Source organism: Cibotium barometz, chromosome 47, assembly GCF_041138505.1.
Source record: "Cibotium barometz isolate CiBa-2024 chromosome 47, ASM4113850v1, whole genome shotgun sequence".
NCBI classification, from domain to species: domain Eukaryota; kingdom Viridiplantae; phylum Streptophyta; class Polypodiopsida; order Cyatheales; family Cibotiaceae; genus Cibotium; species Cibotium barometz.
Window position 1 is genome coordinate 17,228,561 of NC_141092.1, and position 27,803 is coordinate 17,256,363.

The following is a 27,803-nucleotide window of genomic DNA, read 5'->3' on the forward strand; positions in this document are numbered from 1 at the left end:
TTACCGATTAGATGTTGTTTTCCCTAGTTTTTCCGGCAATGTTTTGTGATGATGCTAACCCCCGCCCCACCATCCAGGATAGCCACTACCTGATACCCACCATGATAAATTTGGATTGTATTATTTGTAAATTCGCTTTCGTAATAACGTCCCAATTGATTAACTGGTATCTTAATGACTCGAGTTGTCCTTGTGTGTCTTAGGGTTCTTTGTGCCAGAGTTGACAGAACCTCCTCTATAGTATTGGGGCTGTCGCCTTCTACCCATTCCTTTATGTCTATTCATAGGGTTGGTGAACTACGTAATAGTTACCCCAATGGCATTTGTACATGCATGGACAGTACAGCTGTGAGACTTCCTATGTCTCTGGGTTCTCTAGTGATTGAGGGTTCTCCCCAGGTGTGTGTCTTGCATTCATCCATAGGGAAGGAATGGATGGACTAACCCAACGCATTTTCCTCAAACATTTTGGACATTCTTACTTGAGATCCATCTTCTATTTCTTCTAGAAATGGAGTAGGTACGTCCAATTCCCTTTCCCTTGTTGGCTCATTTCGTGTGGATACATTGTATCCCTAACCCTGTTAGCCCTTAACTTGGCTTCATGAGGCCATTGACATTCTTCTACTAAGGCCATGGCATCTTCAAGCTTTCTTATCTCCTCATCGGCATTGGGGTACTCACTGACTCCTTTAGGAGTTGATGGTCGCTCCCTTGCTCCTCTAGGTCTAGCTCTTTGTGGTTGATCCTTTGATCCCCATCTTCTCTTGATTGGGTGGATCTGGTGTCGATCGTATCTTCTTCAGATTCATCTTGGATTATGACCCTCGTGTCACCCTTACCCACTTTTTTCACTCTTCTCCTACTGGCCAATTCTAGAAATAGTTGCATCTGGTCGGTTCTTCCCCTTGTCTCCCAATTGGGCTTGGGCTCGTGTTAGGACATTGAGTGGTGTGATATTTCTAGGTTACACACTAATGGTTCAGATGGTGGCATGTTTAGAAGTGGAAGCCAAACCACTTGCGCAATATGGACAATCCTTGATCAAATGATCAATACCACATTTAGTACAAGTACTCGCATGTCATTGGGCGAAGCAGTCACTTGTTGGGGTTGGTGCATATGAACCACATTCTTGTTTGGGCACTCAGCGATTTGATGCAGCCCTCCATAGCAAAACATTGTAGTGGTCCTCTCCTCATGTTTGAGTTCATGTCCTTGCCCTTCTACTGTACCGTTGGTGCATATGAACCACATTCTTGTTTGGGCACTCAGCGATTTGATGCAGCCCTCCACAACAAAACATTGTAGTGGTCCTCTCCTCATGTTTGAGTTCATGTCCTTGCCCTTCTACTGTACCGTGGTTTGAAACACAGGTACTGGCGTGTTATTTTGTAGGACATAGAATTTTGGTGTGACCTCCGTAGCTTCTTCATAGTACTCTCCGCTAAGTTCTACTTCATGCACCATGGTTGATTTTAGCATGTGGTGGTTGTGGTGGTAGACGTGAAGTGTCCTGTACCGTGAACATCCCCCTAGGTAAATAGGAAGAGTTGGGTTGTCTTGCAGTTGCAGTGATTTGTCCAGGTGGTGCTAGTAAAGCCAATGGAGCTCTAGGTGCTGCCAGCTGTGCGCAACAGTTTGGAACCTTGGATATATGCACATTGAAGTGTCATAATTTCCTAATTTTACAGAGTGTGCACAATAGAGCAATGGCCTTGCTCTGAATTGTGGACATTCGGTGGTAGTGTGATTCAATCTGTACATAGAGCACCACACCAATTCCCTGTGGGGGTAAAGATGGTTATACCCATACCAAGGTGTTTCTCTCCCCTCCTTTACCTTCAATTTCTCTAGTATTGCGTTACTGAGCTTGTCTACAGTCATGTTTCTGACTTGCTTGCCCCAAGTTCCAATCTCTTGGTGACTCGAAACACGCAAAGTCCTTGTTGCTAAAGATATTCTGACATCTTCCGATTGCGGGGCAGTTCCAGCATATTATCTTCATATTCAATTGTCAGTTTACAACATGCATCTAGAGTGGCTGGTTGGGCTAGTACCAGATAATCATGCATCGTGTGGTCTTTAACCCCTCTCCAGAAGCAAGGCAATAATTGATCATCAATTAACCGCTCCCGTAGTTTGCACCTTGAATTTAAGTGCTTAAGTCGAGACACATAGTCTCATTGACTCCATTTCCTTTTGTTTGATATTATGCAAATGTGCCACAGGGCTCCATCAGTCGCTACTTCTGGGCAAAGCTAGGCATAAACACATTCTTGAGTCATGTGAAGTTAACCTTATCCTCGGGTTTGAGGGTTCGGAACCACTGATGCGCTTTCCCTTCGAGGGTCAATAAGAAAGCATGAATCATTGTCACATCCTGGGACAGGTCCATAGGTTTTGCATGTGGATTTAAAAATCTCTACATGTTAGATAGGATCTCCGTCCCCTAGAGAATTTTTGGATGAGTTTGGAAATGATGTGTGGCTTCATTTGTTGGGAGGGTCGAGATTCTAGAGCAGTGCCTAGTTCCCTGACCATTCGTCGGCCCATCTTTGCAGCCATATTCAACAAATCCATCCGTGTGGCTACATTAAGGTCAATGGTTGGATCCACCCTTGGTCTGTGAGAAATTTCTCCCCCCTACCTAGACCTCTTCCTCTTCCTGTGTTGGCTCTTCTAGGTATCTCCGGTCCGTGGGATGGTCCTACCACTGCACCTGGGAGTGGCTCATCATTAGCTGCCTCTGTACGCCTTTGCAAAATTAAAAGTTCCATGTCCTGTAGGAACGTAGGATGATTGATCATCTGCTCAATATCTTTTTTGGTGTACAGACGGCACTTCACCCGCCACTCTTGCTAGATTATCCTCTTCTTCTAGGGTTACAAACCCTTCCTCAACTCTGGGCTCCTCATGTATGGGTTCTAAGTTTGGAATTTCTCCCTCACTTCTTCCCATGACTAATTCCGACTCCTTACCCCGTGATTGGAGTAGGTTTAAACCTCTTATCTCCTTTTGTTCCTTTCTCCCCCTTCGAGTATCGAGCTCTTGTTTCCTTAAGCTCAACTCTCGTAGTTGTCGTTCCACCTCGATCCTTTTTAGATCTAACTCTACTTCCTTTGAGGTGGAGAAGAATACTTGACCCATCCTAGCCGCACTTTCCATGTCCCATCTCATTCAGGGGGGTGCCACTGTTCAACAGCCTTGAATTTGACGTTTGGATAGGCACTTCTTGCCTTGGACCAAGTCCAGCACTGGTTGACAGAGCCATGCCCGTAGATTGCGCTTCTTCGTACTGGGTTGGAGACCAAAAAATCCCCGGGCAATATCAATGATACCACTGGATCTGTTTGGGGAGGGTGGTTTCTCCTCTTCCCAAACCCAGAGTACCTCAGCCTTTCTTCCATGGACTCTTCACTACTAGTTTCAACGGTGGTCAGGTTCCTTAAGACACTCAAGTGAGTACTTACTGAGTGACCTGAACCCACACTTTTTTGATAAGAAGATCCTAGGTGATTTGATGCACTATCGTCAGGTGTAAGATCGTATCCGATGAGCTTTTCAGATCTTAAGTGCATGTATGTATGATTTGATAAGCTACTTTGATGTCCTAATTAAGTTTTGATCAGATTCTGTCGGTCTGTTTCTAAGGCCGTGAGATTGTTGAGAGCAGTTCACGGCATGAAGTGTCAAAAAATAGTTCACATCGTGAATGAATTTCTACGCTTTCACGTGTTTAAAAATTTTTGTTCTTGGAATCAGAATTGCTAGACTTTCACCTTGTTATGGGCATCAATCTTTTCAAGACTTCCTTAGCCCCGTAACTTGACTATACCAAGCTTGTAAGCTGGATTTGATTAAGGCATGAGATTGCAGGAAAAGGTTCACGCTGTGTGAAGGGATAAGGTTTCACATCGTGAAGAAAAAATGGTTCACGTCGTGCAAGTTTCTAAAATGGTTCACGTCGTGAACGAATTTCTACACTTTCACATTTCTTAATTTTGTCAAACCTCGTGGCGTCAGAGGTGTCAAGATAAGGTTACCTATTTTTAGCAAGGTAATCCCATGAATTGCGGCGTTAATCACGGCACTGATGTCAAGAGTGGTTCACGGTAATATTTTCCTGTAGTTTCACTTGGGAACTTCCTGTGTTGACTTATGTGATTATGGGTGCAAAATACTTATCCAACAGTTCCCAAAATGATTGTGCCACATCTAAGGAGTGGAATACAAGTTCAAGGCACAATCAATGGCTCCTTATTTTTTAGATTTTTATGAATTTTTAGAAAAGAAGAAAAATAGAACACCAAACTGCTCATTCACGGTTGATGCTTCCAGTGATGCAAATATAAAAATTAAGTAGAAAAAACACTGAAGCTCTATTCTAAGACCACTCCACCACAAACAACCACAACAACCACAACAACCACAACCAATTTCTCACGATGTTTTACTTCCACACAAATCTTATCCATTCATTTCCTACATAATGCACTACCAGAATGCAAATGCATTCATGAATCTTATATAATGGGAGCTGAAACTCTAAGAGGAAGGAAGAAACAAAGGTGTTTCCCCGGTAGCGGTGCCAAAAATGTTATGGGCTACCACATCTCCAAGAGGGAACTCAATGCATTCACCTAAAGGAAGAGCAATAGAACACAACTGTTGTGAGGCACTTACCAATGCTTCGAACTTAAGTCCCTTGAGGCCTCCAAGCTCACTTGTTAAGCTCCAAACCTCCAAGCTCACTTGTTAAGCTCCAAACCTCCAAGCTCCACCTCCATGCTGTCACCGTAGAGTCGCTCACACCATCGCATATAAGGCCTCCAAGCTCACTTGTTAAGCTCCAAACCTCCAAGCTCCACCTCCACGCTGTCACCGTAGAGTCGCTCACACCGTAGAGTCGCTCACACCATCGCATATAAGGCAATCACTCTCTCTCACTCTCCCACACAAGCATGAATCATACAAGCATAGAAGAGGTACAAATGCTAGAATGCTCTCTCACACAATCTCTCTCAAGACACAAGGAAGAGCTCTCAATAGCACAAAGGGGGATTGTGTCTTCATTTACGAGAAAATGCCTTATATACATTTGGCCCTTATTCACACTTGGGCACCCAAAACTTACTTAACTAGGCCTTGGGTGGCCAATATCTCATAATGTATAACTTTTATAGTGCCTTTTCATGACACTTATTAATGTCCTCAATTGGAGGAGCATACTTGTTAATCCAAAATGGAATTAACAAACTAGAATTAAATGACTATGTGCAAATAAATCAACCGAGGCAAAGCATATGAAAGCACATAAAAGCATAAAGAAAAATAAAACTGGGTGCGCAATCCCCCCTGACATGAGTGGCTCCACTTCCCACTCATAGGTATTTTTTATTTTTCACCCATGGAGCCATAATTAGCTTTCCTTATTTGGGCTTTTCTTTCACAGAAATAACCATAAGCCTTGTAGCTATAACATTACAAACATAAATAATTACACTCACATGTGTAGAAAGTATGATACATCCTAACTGTATAAGATTGGTGACTAATGTAATAACCAATTATTGGCGTGTGCTAAATAAATTAACTCTCTCTACATGATATCACAAATGATAAACATGTGCTATATATAACCATGCATCCATACACCGTCCTAGTTAGCTCCGTTGTAATGCTCACCACCTATTACTCAACTTTGCTAATCATGTTAGTCATACAATCCATTGGACTCCCAAAAATCATAATATCATATAATATGTATATACATAGACACCACTAACACTAGCTCAGTATGTAATGCAGAATCACCTATAATACCAATAACACTAGCATGGCCCATACACCAATAACACTAGCCTGTTAGTATTCATTCTGGAGTCACCCATGATACCAACTACCATCATGGTGTAATGGTATTTCACGGGTCCCTTATCTATCATAAAAGGATCTAACTAATATGGAAATATCAAAATTATCCCAAGGAGCCATAATTAGCTTTTCTTACAAATTAGACTAGTCTTTTACATGAACAACCATAAGTCTTGCAACTAATGTTGGAACTATAAATAATTGCACTCACAGGTGCACAAAGTATAACATGCTACAACTGTACAAAATGGGAGGTGAACATTATAACATGTTGGCATGTGGCCAAATAAATGAAGTAACTCCACATGATATTACAAACTATAAATATGCGCTATACACAACCCTACATCCATACAATGTCCTAGTCGGCTCCATCATAGTGCTCATCGCTTATTACTCAACAATGCCAATCATGTTAGTTACATACAATCAATTGGACTCTTCACACAATCAATCCCAAAATGACATCATATAATAGGCACAAACTTACACATTAGCTCAGCATGTAACATAGAATCACCCATAGTACCAATAACACCAGCATGGTTCTAAATATGTAGACACAATTAACACTAGCTTGTCAAATTACCCTAAGGAGAAATAAATAGCTTTCCTTACAAAATTGGGCCTAAGGAGCCATAATTAGCTTTCCTTACAAAATTGGGCCTTGTCTTTTACAAAAATAACCATAACTCTTGTAACTAAAGTTACAACTATAAATAATTACACTCACATGATGTGCACAAAGTAATAGGCCCTATAACAAATATAACAAAATGTCGATAGATGGCCAAATAAATGCAGTGATTCACTTAGCATGATATTGTAAATAATAAATATGTGCTATGCACAATACGGCACCCTTATAAGAAAAACATCCTAGTTGGCTTCATCGTAGGGCTCATCAATCTGTTAAGCTCACAACAATGCTAATCATGTTAGTTACATACAATCACTTGGATTCCTCATAGTCAAACCAAAAATGACAAAATATAATAGGCACAAACATAAACACCAATATCACTACTAAGTATGTAACACAAAATCACCCAGAATACCAATAACACTAGCTTGGCCCCCAAATGTGCATACATGAATAACACTAGCTCATTAGTATTTAATATGAAATTACCAATGATACCAACTATGAGCATGGTGCAATGGTATTTCAGGCATCCCTAATCTACCATAGAAGGCATGGTGCAATGGTATTTCAGGCATCCCTATTCTAACACCACCACTTTCCAATTATTATGGGCCAAAAGTCCCAAGGGGTTCCACAAAGATTAGATAAATGGTAAGAGTCAAAGAAAGTAATGAGTAAAAGTTTTCACTTTTACTACACAGGCACATCTTTAGCCCAATGCCCATGCAAGATATCTACTAATAATATACACATGTAGGATGCCTTTAGCCTAATGCCCATGCAAGACACCTACAATAATATACACGTAGGATACCTTTAGCTGAATGCCCATGTAGGAAACCCTTAGCTCAATGCCCATGCAGGACACCTACAATAATATACACATGGACTATACTTGTAATATACACATGGGCACACCTTTAGCCCTATAATATACACACGTTCTATACACATGGGCTCTGCATTTTGTGGACACATCTAGCAGGCATAGGCACCTGCACACTAAGCCTCATCATTGATAGCGTCATCGAGGTACATCTCTAGATGGGGAGACCATGGCGGGGTGCAAGCTTGGCCCATGGTATGGCCCATTGTCTAGATCCTCCTCAAAGTAGCAAGAACCTTCTAGGAACTCTTCTTTGGCGGGGTGCAAGCTTGGCCCATGGTATGGCCCATTGTCTAGATCCTCCTCAAAGTAGCAAGAACCTTCTAGGAACTCTTCTTTGGCCATACTAATCATTGATCCTAATTGCCTCTATCATAAGCACTTGATAATGCCAAATTAAGTGAGCAAGAGAGGCCGCCTAGCTCCATTCCAGCTTTGGGAAAAGTCCATTGTCACACATTAGTATCTCATGACCTTCACTCCCCAAGAAAAGGGATGTTAGGTAATGTCAAGGAAAGTAGTGAAAAGAGTCAAAGAAAGCAGTTGAGTTGGAGAACTCTTTTAGATTGGAGGAGTACACACAAAGCACACCTTCTGTTCATTGCTCATGCATGTCACCTTCCTCCATATTTTGGACCTCACCATGGCACACATGCACACATGCACATGAAACTAACCTTGTAAACATAACCCTCCAGGTATATCTTTTGATGGGGGGACCATGGTGGGCATGTAAGCCTGCAACTAACCTTGTCAACAATAACCCTCTAAGTACACATGCACCTGCAACTAACCTTGTCACAATAACCCTCCACGCACATCTTTAGATGGGGGGACCATGGCGAGTGTGTAAGCTTGACCCATGGTACAACCCATCGCTTGGATCACCATCGAGACCTTCAAGGTACCTCCAAAGAGCCTTAAACAATACAACCTCTATTTCACCTCCAATTAAACACAAATAGAACCTTGCTATCATCGACATGTTAATCCACGAAGAAGCCCGATTTCCAAGCCTTAGTCCACCTCTATCTGTCTCCAAAAAGAAAATTTCATGGACAACCTTTTGGCATCCACCTTGTTAAACACTACATATAACAATACCAATTTCCTTCTTATACAAGCTTCCTTTGCGCTTCTTATATTTGAGTAGCTCACCTCCTCACCACTGGGTTTGTTGCCCTTTACAACTCCGCTGGTTTCTATGTGGGGTCTAGTTGTCAGCCTTCCACTACCACCCTAATCACCTTCCTAATCTTACTTAAACTTAATTAACCATAACCTCTAAGGAATAGTTCCCATGTTCAAATATGCAGTGATCATTATCTCTCACTGTTCACATCCACTTCACATGGATTTCTCTACTAAGTGTTCACATGCATCACCAAAGTCAAGAATGCCTTGTATACCACCACCACCATCATGCATGTGTATGTACCACATGAACCTTATAGGTTTAATATTCCAACCTTTCTAAATGACACATATCTAGCTAACAATAGCTTGCACTAACTTTATGCCTTCTACTTGACGTTTTATGATCACCACCTAATAACCTTAAGAAACATGCCATATTTATATTTTATTTGAAGAAACTACGTAATAATTAAGAGGTACCTTACAATTATATCTTCAACTTAGCCCACAAGGTTTGAAATGAAAGTTTAATGCCCTCTTCCTATAGAACTTATTACAACTTTTATGAATAAATTTTGGAAAGAGACTAAAACATTCCATCGCATTTGATTTTCTAGATCTTTTTCTACAAACACTCTACATATAACATTTTCAATCTACACTAACAAGTAACCTTGAGATGAACTAGTAATCTTTTTTATATTTAAACTCATTGCAAGACAAGGAGTAAAGTAGCAACATACTTAGGAGAAGTGTATTTTTAAATTTTGACTAGAACCTTTGACAAAATGAAAATATTCATTGTTTTAAAGACTCAATAAAACCAAAAATATAGTCACAAAGTAGGAATCTTGCTAGATCAAAAATTTTGGTTCCAAATAGCACCCAAGAAATTGGGGCTTAAAGCAATTTCATCTATAGAGATTATTGCTTATTATAAACTAACTTTAAATGCACTCCATGTCATGTTATTTTCTCAAATCGCTTTCTAGAGATAGTGCATCAAAGAAATTACAATCTAGATCAACAAAATCCCTTTAAATGCCTTGATAATCTATTTTTACTATCAATTCATTAAGGAATGCAATAGTAGTAGGATTAAAACAAGTCTTTTCTATAATTTTCCTATCAACTTGTTAAAGAATGAAATAACAATATACTTAAGACAAGTCTTTCCCATAATTTTGATAAGTCTTTTGACATAATCAGAACATTTATCCTTTATCAGTCTTACTAAAAACACAAGAATTTGGGTCTTGGCATGGATTCATGTGCCTTTAAAAATTCATGTTGACCATGATTATAGTTTGTGTATTATCTATAAGATACAATAAAGCACTTTTAGTTTTCAAGAAGCTATTGCAATGTACAAAGACATGTGGATCGGATGTATTCAGGACACTATGAGTATACTTTGAAAAGAGATACAATACTTACAACACTATTATCAGGCATTTATGGCATTACAACTGAAAGAGAGATGGAAATGTAATCTCTCTCTCTCTCTCTCTCTCTCTCTCTCACACACACACACACACACACACACACACACACACACGCAATGAAAGAGAGATTGAAATGTACTCTCTCTCTCTCTCTCTAACACACACACACTACAACAATGAAAGAGAGATTGAAAATGTACTCTCTCTCTGTCTCTCTCTCTCTAACACACATACACACATTTGCTGTGAGACCCCTGCCCTCTTTGCGCATCGAACTTTGGAGTGCTAGAAGCGAAAGTAGCAACCTCACGCACAGGGCAGAGCTCCCCACTCGGGGCCTCGCCCACGAATGTCCACCAGGCAAGGGACTAGTCCGGCGGCTCTTCCAAAACCGAACCCGAAAAAAAAAACTTTCCTCGCCTAGAAAGCATAGGCGATTCCTCCAGGAAAATCTTCTAACATAGTCAAAAGCCTTAACTATCCTTTTGCATTCCGACCGAACCCTTGGGTCACATGGCCGAATCAAAGGAGGAACTTGCACTTGGTTCATAGAGACCAACGCTTTTTTCCCCATCAAAAGAGGCACATCCATTGATTCTTTTCCATAGAACAAAAATTATCCCGTGACTTACTTCAACTATCGTAACTTGAACATAATTGAATTTTATTGTAGGAATCCATCGATCCAGCCTAACCCCATCCAATCCCATGGGTTAGCCAACCGCCCAACCACTGTATTAATGGGATCCATTTTAAAAATTTGGTTATGTTTTGTCCCGGGTACCAGAGGGAAAAGAGTTCCCAGGCCCCCTATCTAGATCTCATGCAAAAATTAAATAGACACACCACTTATGCACCCAATATGAAATTGCCTTTTTCTCAGATTCAACTATTTCCAAACAGAATTGCAATACAACCACAGTGTTTCCATCATAATCCTCAGCATTCTAGTTCCAGGATCCAAATTCTAACTTTTCCACTTTCCAATCATAAAGTCCAAATTCGAGTCATTCCTTCCTCAATGTACCTATGGCATCATCGGCTACCAAAACGCTCACCACACCTGGTCAGTCCCTCTAGGCTCACCTAGTACTTCACTCAGGGGCCTTTTCACAATAGTTTCTAGCTCATAGTACCCCTAGGAGTATAATCTCATAAAATCCATATGGACTCTCCGTTGAAGATTAGCAAGGTCAACCAACAAGATCCATTTATAAAAAAGAGCCATGGAGTCATCCGTTGAAGACCAGCAAGGTCAACCAACTAGATCCATGCCCGTATTTAGAAAACAACTCCAACTCAATGTTCCATTTCTTCCTCGACGCACGCGTGGGTATCTTGGGCGAGACCCAGAGCCTGAGCACCGTATGGTCAGCACCCTCTAGGCTCCTTTGCAGGTGACCTAGCGCTTCACTCATAGGCCGCTTCCTTGGCCCCTCATCCACCGTACCGGAAGCTCACCATTTTAACCGAATCGAGGTTGGTCAAGACCTCGGTCGACCTTGCCACGCGAGACGTCCTTCTTTGACTCTCCGTCAGTTGTTGTAATTGCAACCTTTTCCACTTAAGTCCATGACCTCATTCCATAAGATAGTCAAAATAAGATAGTCAAAATAAGATAGTCAAAATGCTTCCCCAACATTCTTGACATGTAAAACAATCTTTAAAAAATAGGTTTCACATGCAAATATAGTTTCCAAGCAAAATTCCTATCTTTCCATATCATTCCTCATCATTTCTCTTTGGATACTCTCTTAACGATCTGGCAGGGTGAGTCATCCCATATTCCACATCATTTCACATCATTCCTCATTATTTCTCTTTGGATGCTCTCTTAATAACGATCCGCCAAGGTGAGTCATCCCATATTCCACATCATTTCATATCATTCCTCACAACATCCACATCACTCCACATCAATCCACATCAATCCACACAACATCCACATCACTCCACATCAATCCACATCAACCCACATCACTCCACATCAATCCACACAACATCCACATCACTCCACATCAATCCACATCAATCCACACAACATCCACATCGCTCCACATCAATCCATATCACTTCAGATCAATCCACATCAATCCACACAATATCCACATCACTCCACACAACATCCACATCAATCCACACATTAATCCATATCACTCCACATCAATCCACACAACATCCACATCAATTCCACACATCAATCCACACAACATCCACATCAATCCACACATCCATATCAATCCACACATCAATCCACATCACTCCACATCATTCCACACATTCCACATCAATCCAATTTCTACAAACAAGATAGTCTCTTTTCGCTTTGAGCGAATCAAGTTTGATTATTAACTTTCCTTGATCTAGTTATTAGAATTTTTGTTCCACAATCAACCAGGTCAAGAGTACAGTTACTCTACTTTTCATACTGACAAAACTTTCTAAGTCTCAGCCAATTACTTAGTTAAAGGTAAATTTTTCTCGACTCAATTCAATTAAGTCTAAATTTTTGTTCACTTTTGGATTCTCGATCCTTTCAAGAATTCCAGAATCCTTTTCTAGGGAATCTTGGAATAAGTCAATCACAAGTATTTACATTCATCCAACTAAGCATGTTTCTGGTCCTTTTCTGGGAAATCCTTTTCCCGTTTTGAGTGTACTTAAGATTCTATTTCTTGAGAATCTAAACGTATACTTCATAATTCCAGAAGTTAATTATGTTCGCGATTCCTCTTTCTAATTAAAAATTTATCTATGTTTTCTCGATGCACCTCTATGAATATTTTCACATTATTTTCTCTATTTTCCCAAAATAAAATATCATGAAAATCCCTCTTTTGGCATCAAAATATTTATGTACACATACTAATCCATTTTCATCTAAATGAATTATATTCATAATCTCATTTGAAAATTAGAGAAGAATTATACATAGCCGTCTTGTAATTTCTAAAATGAATAATGCTCAAAAATCCACTTTTGGCATAAAATTTATTATGCATAAATTTAAATTTATTTTTTAATGATAAATTTTTACCATAGTTTCCCCTCATTTTCTATGAAATGAGAATGCTCAAAATTCCACTTTTAGCATAAAGTTTATTATGCATAAATTCATTTTCTAATGATAAAAATTTTACCATAGCTTCCTCGCATTTTCTATGAAATGAGAATGCTCAAAATTCCACTTTTAGCATAAAATTTATTATGCATAAATTCATTCTCTAATGATAAAAAATTTGCTATAGCTTTCCCGCATTTTCTATGAAATGAGAATGCTCAAAATTTCACTTTTAATATAAAAATTAGTTTATGCATAAACCTAAGCATAAACATAAACATTATTTCATCTAAACAGCAACATAAATCAAGAAGGGCATGGTTTTAAGAGAAAACCATGAAATAAAATGCTTCCCAAGCATGTAGAGAGGTTGGGAAGAAGATTAACATCTAAAGAGAGAACAAACATCATTGTTTAGGCTTACCATTGGTTTGCTTGATGTGTAGCCCTCAAGGAAAAGGCTTGGCCACCAAGAGAAGAGGGTAATCTTCAAGAGAAGAAGAGGTTTAGTGAAGCACCAAAGCTTCACAATGGAGAGGTAAGGAAGAGGAAAGAAGAAAATATACTAAAATGAAAATTACACTAGCATGGAAATACTCTAAGATGAAAATACAAAGGAATGGGTTCTATTTATAGGTGAGGGAGGCCACCAACCCAGCCCAACTGGGATCTAAAGGCTTCCAGCTTTAGTTTGATCCAATTTGGATAAGTTTTAGACTAGTTATGTTCACTTTTTTTATCTAGTTTGAAAGAGGAGAGATGAGAGATGAAATATCTAGCGGCCTCATGATTTTTTTGAATAAAAAATGAACCCTTTGATGTGATTTCTAGGCACCTCCTTAATGGCCTCCTCCCACCTCCCTGAGGTGTCACAAGGCCTCCCAAAAGTCTCCTTTAAATATCTGAAACTCATGATTATTGAATCTTCACCTCATGTGAGCCTTTCTTTACTATTTTCTTGTGGATAATTCTAAATTTTTCCATTTTTCTTTTAATTTTATTTTCCAACCTTTTTGGATAAGGATATCACATTTTTAAATTCAAAATAATTTAATAAAGCTTAGTACTTTGAACCAGAAGACTCCTTGGTTCACCGACTGTCCAAATCTAATGCAACTTAGAAATTTCTGTTTCAGGGGATCACTTCCTATTGGCTGGAAGAAAATATTTATCCAAAAATATTTTAATTTCTTATTATCTCTCTCTAGAATATTTTCTCTCTCTGGACCAAAACAGGGTCAAACAAGATCTTTTTCCATTCTGAAAGGGGGATGATTACAAGAGACTTAAGGGGATATTCTTACATCTTTACATCATCAAAAGCTAGAGGGAAGAATCTTACATTTGCATTGACACACACATGCACATACATTTGCATTGATACACATGACTCAGTAGATTCTACTCAAACTTCACTTTTATAGCCTCATCCTCCTTAATCAAACTATTGTTTGGACAATTTACCTTAGACTCTTGAGACTTTTAAAATTTTCTTCATAAATTTTGATCACCTAAATGCTTTAATTAGAGAAATATGGACTAAGATGGTAAAGGAATTGGTGGAATGTTCAGCTGTGTATCTGGATGGAGTGTGGCAGAGTCTAAGCTAGAAGGATAAAGTATTTTTTCATGCCCCTCTCAAAATTATTGGTCCCCCATTGTGCAGGATGATGTGTTCTAAATGGAAAGAGGTGTTGGAACTCATGATATATCATTCCTTCATCGGTGTACCTATGGCATCATTGGTAAACCAGAACGCTTACCACCTATCCACTCAGGGGCCTTGTCAATAGTCCTAGCTCATAGTACCCGGAAATATATTCACTTAAAAAAATCCATATGGACACTCCGTTGAAGATCAGCAAGATCAACCAACAGATCCATATAAAAGAGCCATAATAGACTCATCCGTTGAGGACCAGCAAGGCCAATCAACCAGATCCATGCTCGAGTTCAGAAAACAACTCTAACTCCTTATTCCATTTTCTTCCCCAACGCACGCATGGGTATCTTTGGCGACCCCGAGCACGGTATGGTCAACACCCTCTAGGCTCCTTCTTCGTAGGTCACCTAGCACTTCACTCAGAGGCCGCTTCCTTGGTCCCTCATCCACCGTACCAGAAGCTCACCATTTAAATCGAACCAAGGCTGGTCAAGACCTCGACCGACCTTGCTACGCGAGACGTCCTCCATTGACTCTCCGTCAGCTGTTGCAACTTTATCATTTAGGTCTCCACGACCTCATTCACAAGATGGTCAAAATGCTTCCCCAGCATTCTTGACATAAAACAGTCATTTAAATATAGGTTTCATAAATACAGTTTCTAACGAACTCTCATCTTTCCACATTGTTCCACATCATTTCTCGTTATTCCACATTTTTCTACATCAATTCACATTGCTTATTCCACATCCAGTCATATGTATCCCTATCGTCCTTCATCCATTCTCATCCAATCACATCATATTACATCTATCCACATCTATCCTCATCGCATCACATCACAACATATCCACATCACATCTCATCCATTCATATCACATCACATCCATCTACATTCATTCAGACCCACATCACATCCACATATCATCACATCAGGTTCACATTTATTTACATCACTTCACATCCATTCACATTTACCCAAGTCCACATCACTTCACATCCATTCACATTTACCCAAGTCCACATCACAGCACATCTCATCTATCCACATCATATCTCATCCATTCATATTTAACCACATCCATATCACATCACATCCATTCACATCTCATTACATCACATTCATATCTCACCACATCCACTCACATCTCATCACATTTAGTACCGTTTTCTACTTTTAATACCGTGATGGGACTTTTCTAAGTTTCTGCCAATTGCTTGGCTTAGTTAAAGATACTTTTTCTCGATGGATATTTTCATATTCTTTCTCAAATTTCTCAAGTGAAATATATTCAATATTCTTCTTTTTGAGTAAAAGATTCATGGGATTTACAAAAATTAATTCTACCCATATTTTCCAATAAAATTAAAAATGCTCAAAATTCTACTTTTGATAAATACTCATAATTTGAATTATGCCAAAAAATTCCTCTTTTACCATTTAATTACTTGGTATTATATTAAAATAATCCTATTTTCTATCATCCCTTAAATTTTTCTCTCTCTTGGGAGCTTGGAGCTCTCTCTCTCTACAACAACTCTTGGAGCTCTCTCTCTCTTGGGAGCTTGGAGCTCTCTCTCTCTCTACAATAACTCTTGGAGTTGCTCTTCTCCTCTTGGTGGACCAATTGATTGGTCGGGAGCTTCATTGCTAATAGAGAATCAAGTCAAACTTGGAGGTAAAATCAAATTTTATGATTTTTTCCAATTTATCTCAATGACTTTCTTCTTCTCAACCCCTCTCAAGCTTGAGAAGCTTTCTAAATAATTGTTTTAATTCAAATCAAGGTTTTCCTTAAAGTCTTAATGTTTATTTAAGAGAAAGTTAATCTTTATGCTTATTTGTAATGCTTTCTTTAAGTAAATCTCTCTCTCTAAAAGAATAGCCATCCTTATGGCTAAATCCCTTGAAAAAGGATGCTTCTAAACATGATAGTCTCTTAATTCAAAGCTAAAATCTAGGCTTGATAAGCTAGACATTAAGAAAATGGTATTTTTATGATTTTGTGTTAACAAAATAATGGTTATTTCTTTTAGATTATTTATAAGTAGTTAAAAACTACTTTGATTGATTCTAAATGAGAAATAGATTATCCTATCAATTTGGGAAAAGAGAAATAATGGAATTAGCTTAATCTATTGGGATAATTATAATTAAGTTTATGATTATGGTTAAAATTATGATTTAAATTCATAGTTTGATTTTAAGCATAAAAGAGGAACTACTATCATATTTTCACTACAAGCTTTTATTCTTTAGAGAAAATTGAGAATTATCAGTAATAGCAGTGAAGCTATGGTAAAATTTTTAGTAAATAATACATATCTTATTTTTATGCATAATGCTAAAAGAGGACATCCTACCATATTCTAGGATTGGACATCCTATGCAAAAAGAATGATTTTCGTCATATTCATGAGAAATAAATTTTTTGTAATTATGCATAATTAATTGATTATGAGAAAAGAGTAAATTTTGGTAAATTTACTTTTATACAAAAAGAGGAATTCCCATGATATTTGAGATCCAAGTAATTAAATGGTAAAAGAAGAATTTTTTGTAAATTTATTTTTATGCAAAAAGAGGAATTTTCGGTAAAATTATTTTTATACAAAAAGAGGATACAAAAGACTGAGGGTATATTTATAGTAGGTGAGGGAGGCCACTAACCAAGTCCAACTGGGTTCTAGAATTTTTCAGGTTCAGTTTGACTCAATTTGGACCAGTTTGGCTCCCATTTTGATTTGGTTTGATCTAGGAGAGAGGAGAGATAAAAATATCACAATTTTTTTGAATTAAAAACCCTTCCACACATGTGAAAGAGACGCCTACCTCAAGAGTCCCCCTTTCCTTACCAAGGTGTCAAAAATGCATCATTATTCTAAAATATCTTATTTTTTAGTAATATCTCATAATTTTTAACTAATAAACCTTGTACTCGGTCAACTCTCCATCTTATGTGAGTATTTACTCATTTTTGGGTATTTTCTTTTATTCTTTGGATTTATCTCATCCCAACACTTGGATAAATCCAATTGGCCCATTGGAACCTTAATTGGACCATAATCCAAATTTTTTTTGAAAATGTAGACCCTTAGGTTAAGGTCCCTTATACACATTTTCAATGAATTCCTAATGCACCTTGGAAAGTTCATTTTGAACTTCTGTTTCAAGGTCTCATCACATTTAGTACCGTTTTCTACTTTCGATACCAATGGGACTTTTATAAGTTTCTGCCAATTGCTTGGCCTAGTTAAAGGTACTTTTTCTCGGTGGATATTTTCATATTCTTTCTCAAATTTCTCAAGTGAAATATATTCAATATTCTTCTTTTTGAGTAAAAGATTCATGGGATTTACAAAAATCAATTCTATCCATATTTTCCAATAAAATTAATAATGCTCAAAATTCCACTTTTGATAAATACTCATAATTTGAATTATGCCAAAAAATTCCTCTTTTACCATTTAATTACTTGGATCTCAAATATCATGGGAATCCCTCTTTTTGCATAAAAATAATTTTACGAAAAATTTCTCTTTTTACATAAAAATAAATTTACAAAAAATTCCTCTTTTACCATTTAATTACTTGGATCTCAAATATCATGGGAATTCCTCTTTTTGTATAAAAGTAAATTTACCAAAATTTACTCTTTTCTCATAATCAATTAATTATGCATAATTACAAAAAATTTATTTCTCATGAATATGATGAAAATCATTCTTTTTGCATAGGATGTCCACTCCTAGAATATGGTAGGATGTCCTCTTTTAGCATTATGCATAAAAATAAGATATGTATTATCTAGATTAAGCTAATTCCATTATTTCAGGATAATCTATTTCTCATTTAGAATTAATCAAAGTAGTTTTTAACTACTTATAAATAATCTAAAAGAAATAACCATTATTTTGTTAACACAAAATCATAAAAATACCATTTTCTTAATCTCTAGCTTATCAAGCCGAGAGTTTAGCTTTGAATTAAGAGACTATCATTGAGAAGCATCCTTTTTCAAGGGATTTAGCCATAAGGATGGCTATTCTTTTAGAGAGAGAGATTTACTTAAAGAAAGCATTACAAATAAGCATAAAGATTAACTTTCTTTTAATTAAATATTAAGACTTTAAGGAAAAGCTTGATTTGAATTAAAATAATTATTTAGAAAGCTTCTCAAGCTTGAGAGGGGTTGAGAAGAAGAAAGTCATTGAGCTAAATTGGAAAAAACCATAAAAATTAATTTTACCTCCAAGTTTGGCTTGATTCTCCTATTAGCAGTGAAGCCCTCGACCAATCAATTGGTCCACGAAGAGGAGAAGAGCAACTCCAAGAGGAGTTGTAGAGAGAGAGAGCTCCAACCTCCCAAGAGAGAGAAAAATTTAAGGGATAATAAAAAATATGATTATTTTAATATAATACTGGCATAGTATAGCTCCAATATTTTTTTACAAAAGACTGAGGGTCTATTTATAGGTGAGGGAGGCCACTAACCAAGTCTAACTGGGTTCTTGAAATTTTCAGGTTCAGCAATTTGGACCAATTTGGCTCCCATTTTGATTTGGTTTGATCTAGGAGAGATAAAAATATCACAATTTTTTTGAATTAAAAACCCTTCCACACATGTGAAAGAGGCGCCTACCTCAAGAGTCCCCCTTTCCTACCAAGGTGTCAAAAATGCATCATTATTCTAAAATATCTCATTTTTTTAGTAATATCTCATAATTTTTAACTAATAAACCTTGTACTCAGTCAACTCTTCATCTTATGTGAGTATTTACTCATTTTTGGGTATTTTCTTTTATTCTTTGGATTTATCTTATCGCAACACTTGGATTAATCCAATTGGCCCATTGGAACCTTAATTGGACCATAATCCAAAAATTTCTGAAAATGTAGACCCTTAGGTTAAGGTCCCTTATACACATTTTCAATTAATTCCTAATGCACCTTGGAAAGTTCATTTTGAACTTCTATTTCAGGGGAATCCATTTTAGACACTAGGAGGATTTTTATATCCAAAGATATCTTAATTTTGGATTATCTCTTTCTAGACATTTTCTCTCTCTAGGCCAAAACAAGGTAAAACAAGATCTTTCTTCTATTTCAGAGAGGGGAATAATTACAAGAAAAGAAGGGAAGGTTCTTACACCTTTACACCTCAAAAGCTGGAGGGAGGAATCTTACAATATTAGCATGTATATCTATGCAAGTCCATCCATAATGTGTAGTTTTTTTTTTGTTTTTCGAGTCAGGGTCAGAGAAGAGCACGCTCGTCTCTGAGACTCGAGCAGAGAAACACTTTCGTCATTAGCTTCGTCGTCTTGGTCGTGAGAGCAGTTTCGCTACTTCCTTAAAGCATAACCTCGGAAGACCCAATAACTGGGCATGATGGCGACCAAGAACTCCTGAAGGAGCCCAGGTACTGTGGGACTTACCGCCGTTAGGCTCACCCACTAAAAACTCTGCAAACCCGACGGGTTTCTGGAATGTGTAGTTATTGGCTTTGATTTTTGTGTGACTAAGGCCAATACCTTAACCAATGTTATATGCCCATTACCTCAAACTGCTATCTGCCCAAGAGGATGGCCAAATGCGGCTAATCTTTCCCACCCATGGTGGGGTAGATAGCAAAGGATGTTCTCAAGGATCTTCAAGGACCTCAGTGGACCATTATCTATCTAACGAGAGTCAAGACGTGGTCACCATTGCAGTAGGGTTAACAGAATTTGGGTTAATCGACATGATTTAAAAGCAAGGCGTTCGAGTACGTAGCGCAGACTTCAAGCTTAATCGTCAATTAGTAGGCTTATGCACGCATTTCATCAAGCAATTGGATTATGCGTGCAGTAACTTGGTGGTGGAGCAACAGGAGGATTTAAGGCAATTGGGCGATGAGCCTTAGTCGGAATTAAGGCAACTGGATGATGAGCCTTGGTGAAACGCTAAACCTCTGGAGCCAATTAAGGTTTAAAGGTTGGATAAATTAGTCTCAGAGAAATCTCCGGTGAGTTTTCAGTAAATAAACCCAATTTATTGCAGACCCATTTAGGGTAAAAATTAAATGATTTATGTTTTCTCATTTCCTTGAATGGCACTTTATTTTTGAATACTGCGATGGCCTTGGGTGGATGGTTGGCAAGACATAGGTTGGGTAGCAGACCAGTGTTCACAGGGCTCATCTTGGCTATTTGAGATTTACAGGTAAATATTTTGTCCAAGGGCAATTCTCTTTTCAGAAAATATATATGGTATTTTTGCTCATGAAAGCAAACCTTTCTGTAGGTTTTCTGCAACATTGTAACACATACATGTTGCAATTATCGTGCAACTACCGCACATGTACATGTCGTAGAAAAATATAGTGTGCAGAGAGGATCCGTGTACGTGAAGATGTCGGGTAAAGATATTGGTATAGAGGATCCATTTAGAGAATACTTGAACATGCACATGGATCTAAAACACAGTACAATGTAGTGGGCAGAGAGGATTCTCATGTATGTACGCATGCATCTAAAGCACGTGTATATGTCACGTACAGCTCGTGGGTGTAGACTACATGTGCTTGCTTCTGAAGTACAAGTACAAATACATGTACATGTCCAGTCCCATAAGGGGAGTGAGCAAAGAGGATCCAAGAGGAGTACATGTGCATTTATCTAAAGTTCATGTTACATATTACATATAGTGAGTGGAGAGGATCTATGTAGAGTAGTACATGTGCATGCCGCCTACAGATGGCAGGCATAGAGGAGCCACTTGCCTCTTTGGAATTGATGGTTCAGTCACCATCAGTGGAGGAGTACATGGGCATTCTGCAGATGTGCAGAAAGAAGAAAAACCTCACCCATGCCAACCACACGCATGTGCAGATCTGCAATAGCGGACTTGAGGCTCACTTGGCTCTTGGGAACCACTTAGTCCCCTTGTTTGTGGATTGTGGAAGCGTATTTCAAGCGCAGCAGGTATTTTACAGATTAGAGCATCGGAATGAGCATTCTTGGACTTCTCTCATAGTAGGGTATGTTGAATGCGAAGCATTACAGGATGCCCTCTACTTGTTTGAGAGAATGCAGGAAGATTGTGTACATCCAAGTGGGCACACGTTTCTAGCCCTGCTTAAAGCTTGCACAAAGCTTGAATGCTCAGAACGAGGCCAAGTAGTTCATGCAGAGATCACTAAAGGAGGATTTGAAAGAGACTCTTTCGTTGCCAATGCATTGGTGGACATGTATGCCAAATGTGGCTCACTAATAGAGGCTCAGAGTGTGTTTGATAAGCTGCTGGCTCGAGATATAGTCTCCTGGAATGCACTGATGACAGGGTATGCCGATCATGAGCTTGCTGCCAATGTGATCAACTGTTTTGAGCAGATGCAAGTGGAGGGCATATCTCCGAACGCAATCACATTTGTTTGCATTTTGAAATCCTGTGGTAGTGCAGGAGCTATAAACAAGGGCCAAGAACTACATGAGGAGGTTGCTAGAGAGGGATTAGAAAGAAATCTCTTTGTTGGCAGTACTTTGGTGGATATGTATGCCAAATGCGGCCTGCTTGCAGAGGCACGAGATGCCTTTGATGAGTTGCCAGTCCAAGATGTAATCTTATGGACAGCACTGATCTCAGGGTATGCTGAGCATGGGCTTGGTGAGGAAGCTTTCAAGTGTTTGGAAGAGATGCAACTGGCAGGTGTGTCTCCAAACACTGTTACATGGGGTTGTAGCTTGAAAGCTTGTTGTACAATAGGAGTGGTAGACAGAGGCCGAGCTATACATGGGGATATAGTAAAACGTGGACTTGAGATAGGTGGGTTTGTTGGCAGCAGTTTGGTGGATTTTTATGCAGAACGTGGCTTACTCTTAGAAGCACGGCAAGTGTTTCACAAGCTACCCATTCAAGATGTCGTCTCGTGCACTGCATTAATTTCAGGGTACGTGGAGTACGGGTTGGGTGAGGAAGCAGTAAATTGCTTGGAAGAAATGGAAGGTGTGCCTTTGAATGGTGTTATGCTTGCTTGCACCATAAGAGCTTGTGGCAGCATAGGAGCCATAGACAAGGGCCGAGAAAAACATGCCAAAATAGTTCAAGAGGGGTTTGATGTTAATATTTTTGTGGGCAATAATCTAATAGATATGTATGTGAAGTGTAGCTTGCTTACAGAAGCTCGGGATGTGTTTGACAATCTTCTTGTTCGAGACAGAGTCTCTTGGAGTGCATTGATTACAGGGTATGTTGAGCATGGGCTTGCTGAGGAAGCATTGGACTGCTTTGACCAGATGCAGCTAGAGGGTTTGTCTCCCGATGCAGTAACCTTTGTTTGCGCTTTGAGAGCTTGCAGCAGCATACAAGCCCTAGACAAAGGCTGGGAAATACACACACAGATTACCATAGAGGGGTTCAAAGAAGATGTCTACATTGGGAACAGTTTGGTGGATATGTATGCCAAATGTGGTTTCCATGACGAAGCACGGCAGGTCTTTAACAGGCTCTTGTGGGTTCAAGATGTAGTTTCGTGGAACATATTGATCTCAGTGTATGCTGAAAATGGGATGAGCATGGAAGCACTCGTTTGTTTGCAAGAGATGCGTACTAAGGGTGTGCCTTCAAATGATATTACATATGTCTGCAGCTTGAAAGCTTGTGGCAGCATAGGAGCCATAGACGAGGGCCAAGTTATACATGCTGAGATTGTCAGAAGAGGTTTTGATGGACATTCTTCAGTTGGGAATTCTTTGGTTGATTTATACACCAAATGTGGCTTGTTTATTGAGGCAAGAGAAGTGTTTGACAAGCTTCTGGCTAGAGATGTGATCTCGTGGAACATACTAGTCACAGGGTATGCTGAGCATGGGCTTGTGGAGAATGCACTGGACTGTTTGGAAGAAATGCGATTGCAGGGCATGTCTCAGAATGCTGTCACATATATAGGGAGTTTGAAAGCTTGTAGCAACATAGGAGCCTTGGAGAGGGGCCAAGAAGTGCATGTGGAAATCGCTACAGGGGGATTTGATGCAGATCCTTTTGTTAGCAGCACTTTGGTAGACATGTATGCCAAATTTGGCTTAGTTGCAGAAGCACAGGCTGTGTTTGATGAGATGCCCATCCGACCCATAGTATCATGGACGGCTTTGATGGCAGGGTATGCTGAATATGGGTTTGGTGAGGAAGCTCTTATCCTATTGGAACAGATGCAATCAGAGGGGGTGTCTCTGGATGCTGTCATGTTTGCGTGCAGCTTGAAAGCTTGTGGCAGTTTAGGAGATATACACAGGGTCCGGGAATTCCATGCTGAGATTGCCAAAGAGGGATATGAATCAGACTCTTTTCTCAGCAGTACTCTCGTGGATATCTATGTGAAATGTGGCTCACTTGTAGAAGCACAGGAAGTTTTTGATGAATTAGTAGTTCAAGATGCAGTTTCGTGGAGTGTACTGATTACAGGGTATGTTGAGTGTGGGCTTAGTGAGGAAGCACTAGACTGCTTGGACCAGATGCAACTGGAGGGAGTGGCTCCCGATGCCATCATGTTTTTTTGCATCTTGAAATCTTGTGGCAACCTAAGAGCCATAGAAAAGGGATGGGAAATACACACTCACATTGCCAAAGAGGGTTTTGAAAGAGATCCTCTTGTTGTCACTACCTTGGTGAGCATGTATGCCAAATGTGGGTTGTTTGCAGAGTCTTGGGAAGTTTTTGGTGAGCTTTTAATTCAAGATGTTGTCTCGTGGAATGCATTAATCGTAGGGCACACTGAACATGGACTGAGAGAGGAGGTGCTGAACTTTCTAGAACAAATGCAGTTGGAAGGTGTGTCACCAGATGTTTTTACGTATGTATTTGGCTTAAAAGCTTGTGGTGGCATGGGTGCCATACACAAGAGCCAAGAAATGCACATGGAGGTCACCAAAAAGGGACTTGAAAGTGATGCTTTTCTTGCCAACTCGTTAATAGACATGTATGCCAACTGCAGCTTACTGGAAGAAGCACAACGAGTACTCGACAAGCTGTCTGTTCGTGATGTAGTCTCCTGGAATGCCCTGATTGCAGGATATGCTGAACATGGGTTTTGTGGAGATGCATTAAACTGTTTGGAACAGATGCAACAGGAGGGAGTGCCTCCTGATGCTGCTACATTTGTTAGCAGCTTGAAAGGATGTAGCAGTGTAGAAACCATAGAATTGGGCCGCAAAGTACATGCCGACATTGCCAAAGAGGGATTTGAAAAGGATCTTCGTGTTGCCAAGTCGTTGGTGGTGGTGTATGCACGTTATGGTTTTCTTACAGAAGCGCAAGAATTGTTTGACGAGGTTCCAGTTCAAGATGCAGTCTTGTGGAGTGAAATGATCTTGGGCTATGCTGACCAAGGAGAGAGTGAAAAGGCTCTTGCATTCTACACTAGAATGCAAGAGCAAGGTGTACTGCCCAATAGCGTGACCTTCATGAGTGTTCTTGGAGCATGTGGCAATATGTCTGCCTTAAAATGTGGGAGAAGAATCCATGCACAGCTATGCAAAGTTAGGGAGCTACATGCTGCTAAAGTAATCTTAGCCTCTGCGCTAATTGACATGTACGGTAAATGTGGAAGCATGGTTGATGCTCAGAAAGTCTTTGATGAAATGCCTAGAGAGGATGTCGTGGGATGGAATGCATTGATTACAGGATATGCCCGTGAAGGAGAGAGTGAACTTGTTTTCCATTCATTTGAGAGGATGGAGGAGGAAGGTATACATCCAAATGGGATCACCTTTCTTATTATTCTCACTGTATGCAGCCATGCAGGCCTTGTGGATGAAGGTCAGATGTATTTCAAGGCTATGAGCAAAGATTATGGTATCACCCCAGCTATAAAGCACCACAGTTGCATGCTTGATCTTTTAGGTCGTGCGGGCCGACTCAATGAGGCTGTGGAGATATTACAAGACATGCCTTTTCAGCCTGATGTTGTGGTGTGGAATACAGTGCTAGGTGCATGCCACAAGTGGGGTAATATAGAGCTTGGTGTAGAGGCCTTCGATCGTGCAGCAAGCTTGGATGAAAATCATGCTGCATCATTTGTCTTGATGTCGAACATCTATGCAGATGCTTATGTCTGAAAGGACTCAAAGACTGCAAGACAGCGCTCAAAAAGATTCAGAAATTATCAGCAAGATGAATACGAGCAAGGAAAAATCATAGGGCTCACAAAGATGAGGGCCAAGGTGGGCTTCAATGCTGCTTTGCCTCCGGGTGCTTCAGACTGCGTGCTGGGCTCCTTTAGCCAGCTTAACTGTTTATGCACATCGGCCTTCTCCTTTTCATGCTGCACAACCCCTTTTCCCATGCATTTGCCATACCAAAACCTTGGAGACTGTTCAGACTAAATGCTCTTCTCCAGGACCACTTAAGGTTGAGTGAGGAATGAGCATGGCTTGTGTTTGGAGAAATCAGTGAGGAGGCAGCAGGACCAAACTGTGGCAAAATGCAGCAGGAGCGCCACTGACTCCTAGGCCAGCAACAACCAACTGCCAATAAGCTCCAACGAAACTCCAATGGCCAAGTTGGGGGGACACTGTCTCATGGTTGATGATCAAGTCTTCAGTGTACCCTTCGCACAGCTCACATTCAGGAGAATTGGACAGACTTTGGGAAGGCCAAAGAATTGGCACCACCTTCCTTAGTGGTTCTCCTAGGGACCATGATCTCTGGTGTGCGGTGCAATGCGCTGTTGGCGGTCTTCAATTTATAGGAGTGTGCATGGACCCACAGCCTTCAGGGTGTGTGGTAATTTAATCATTACTTTTCTTTGTGCCAATGAGCTGATCCTTGACTACAACATCCTCTGGTGGTTTGCAAAAGTTAGTCCACAATCAACCTGTTCTTCCCAGATTTAATCGGGATAGGCATTATACACAAGTCACCTTTCAAGATGGCAATCTGTTGCATGTCAGCAAAAGGGGTCGCTCTTATAAATGATTTTGTGACAGACATGGTCAATCAAGAAGCCCTTAAGCCTTCTGCAAGTCTTTTGACAGCAGAACCGAGTTGGGAATGCAAAGATTCAGGACTGATCCTTGACTACAACATCCTCTGGTGGTTTGCAAAAGTTAGTCCACAATCAACCTGTTCTTCCCAGATTTAATCGGGATAGGCATTATACACAAGTCACCTTTCAAGATGGCAATCTGTTGCATGTCAGCAAAAGGGGTCGCTCTTATAAATGATTTTGTGACAGACATGGTCAATAAAGAAGCCCTTAAGCCTTCTGCAAGTCTTTTGACAGCAGAACCGAGGTGCGAATGCAAAGATTCAGGACTGATTCTTGTGTTGATTATTGGCTACTCAACCAAATCACTGTCCATGATGCTTATCCTTTCCCTTAGATGATCTCCTTGATGGACTACACGAGTCAGTTCACATCTCTTGACTTGGTTTCTAGTTTCATCTGCCAGGTTTCTAGTTTACCGGCAGATGACACCGAACTAACAAAATGTCACCAAAACAGCTTATATAACTCTTACAGGATTTTATTAATCTTCAGTCATGGCCTCTTACATGCCCTTACTAGCTTTCAATCCTTTGTTAATACAATTTTGAAAGATTTGATACCCAAAAAGGTACTGAGTGGTATACTAAATGGCGTCCTAATCACGAAGTCACTTGGAAGGGATGTGTCATATGCAGGTTTCTCAGATGACCAGTACAATACAAAAAATCAAACAACAATTTTGATTAATAAATGGAATGTCACCTTGCAAAGATGTATGTTTCTCAGCAGCTAGCTAATCAATATATGCATAACTTGCATGTCCATCCCCTAAAGTTGGACATAGGTTTTCCTATTTTTGACCTCACACTCGTATCTTTGGAATAGATTGTGCCACGTCCTCACTCCAGGGTTGGCAATCAGCACATCATGTGTGGTACATTGTGGTGATGATGCTATCTTGTTCACCAGTGGGAAGCTCATCTTCTTCTGGATGCAATAGCTTCTTCAGTTGCTACCTTCTTGCTCCCAGATCTCATCAGTGATCACCGAACACCTTTTGCCCACAATAGGTCAACTTTAAATCACAAGTTATGATGGTGTTGTCCACACATGTAGGAATGG

The 27,803-nt window shown here is 39.6% G+C and overlaps 1 protein-coding gene across 2 annotated transcripts; it reads left to right on the forward strand.

Annotated features, from left to right (window-relative positions):
- The first annotated feature begins 20,263 nt into the window (after positions 1-20,263).
- On the forward strand, positions 20,264-27,231 carry LOC147611428 (pentatricopeptide repeat-containing protein At2g39620-like). 2 transcript variants are annotated; one of them, XM_086784526.1, is made up of 3 exons: positions 20,264-20,483; positions 20,567-20,920; positions 21,002-27,231. In XM_086784526.1, the coding sequence occupies exon 3, from the start codon at positions 21,454-21,456 to the stop codon at positions 25,807-25,809; it is 4,356 nt and encodes a 1,451-aa protein (XP_086640652.1). In that variant the 5' UTR covers positions 20,264-20,483; positions 20,567-20,920; positions 21,002-21,453; the 3' UTR covers positions 25,810-27,231. The 2 variants fall into 2 exon arrangements, with proteins under 2 accessions (XP_086640652.1, XP_086640654.1); XM_086784528.1 differs by having other exon boundaries at positions 20,315-20,723; positions 20,866-20,920.
- Positions 27,232-27,803: the final 572 nt, after the last annotated feature.

Excerpts from the sequence above, each read along its gene's own strand:
- LOC147611428 (XM_086784526.1), top strand. The coding sequence starts at position 21,454 with ATGGCAGGCATAGAGGAGCCACTTGCCTCTTTGGAATTGATGGTTCAG.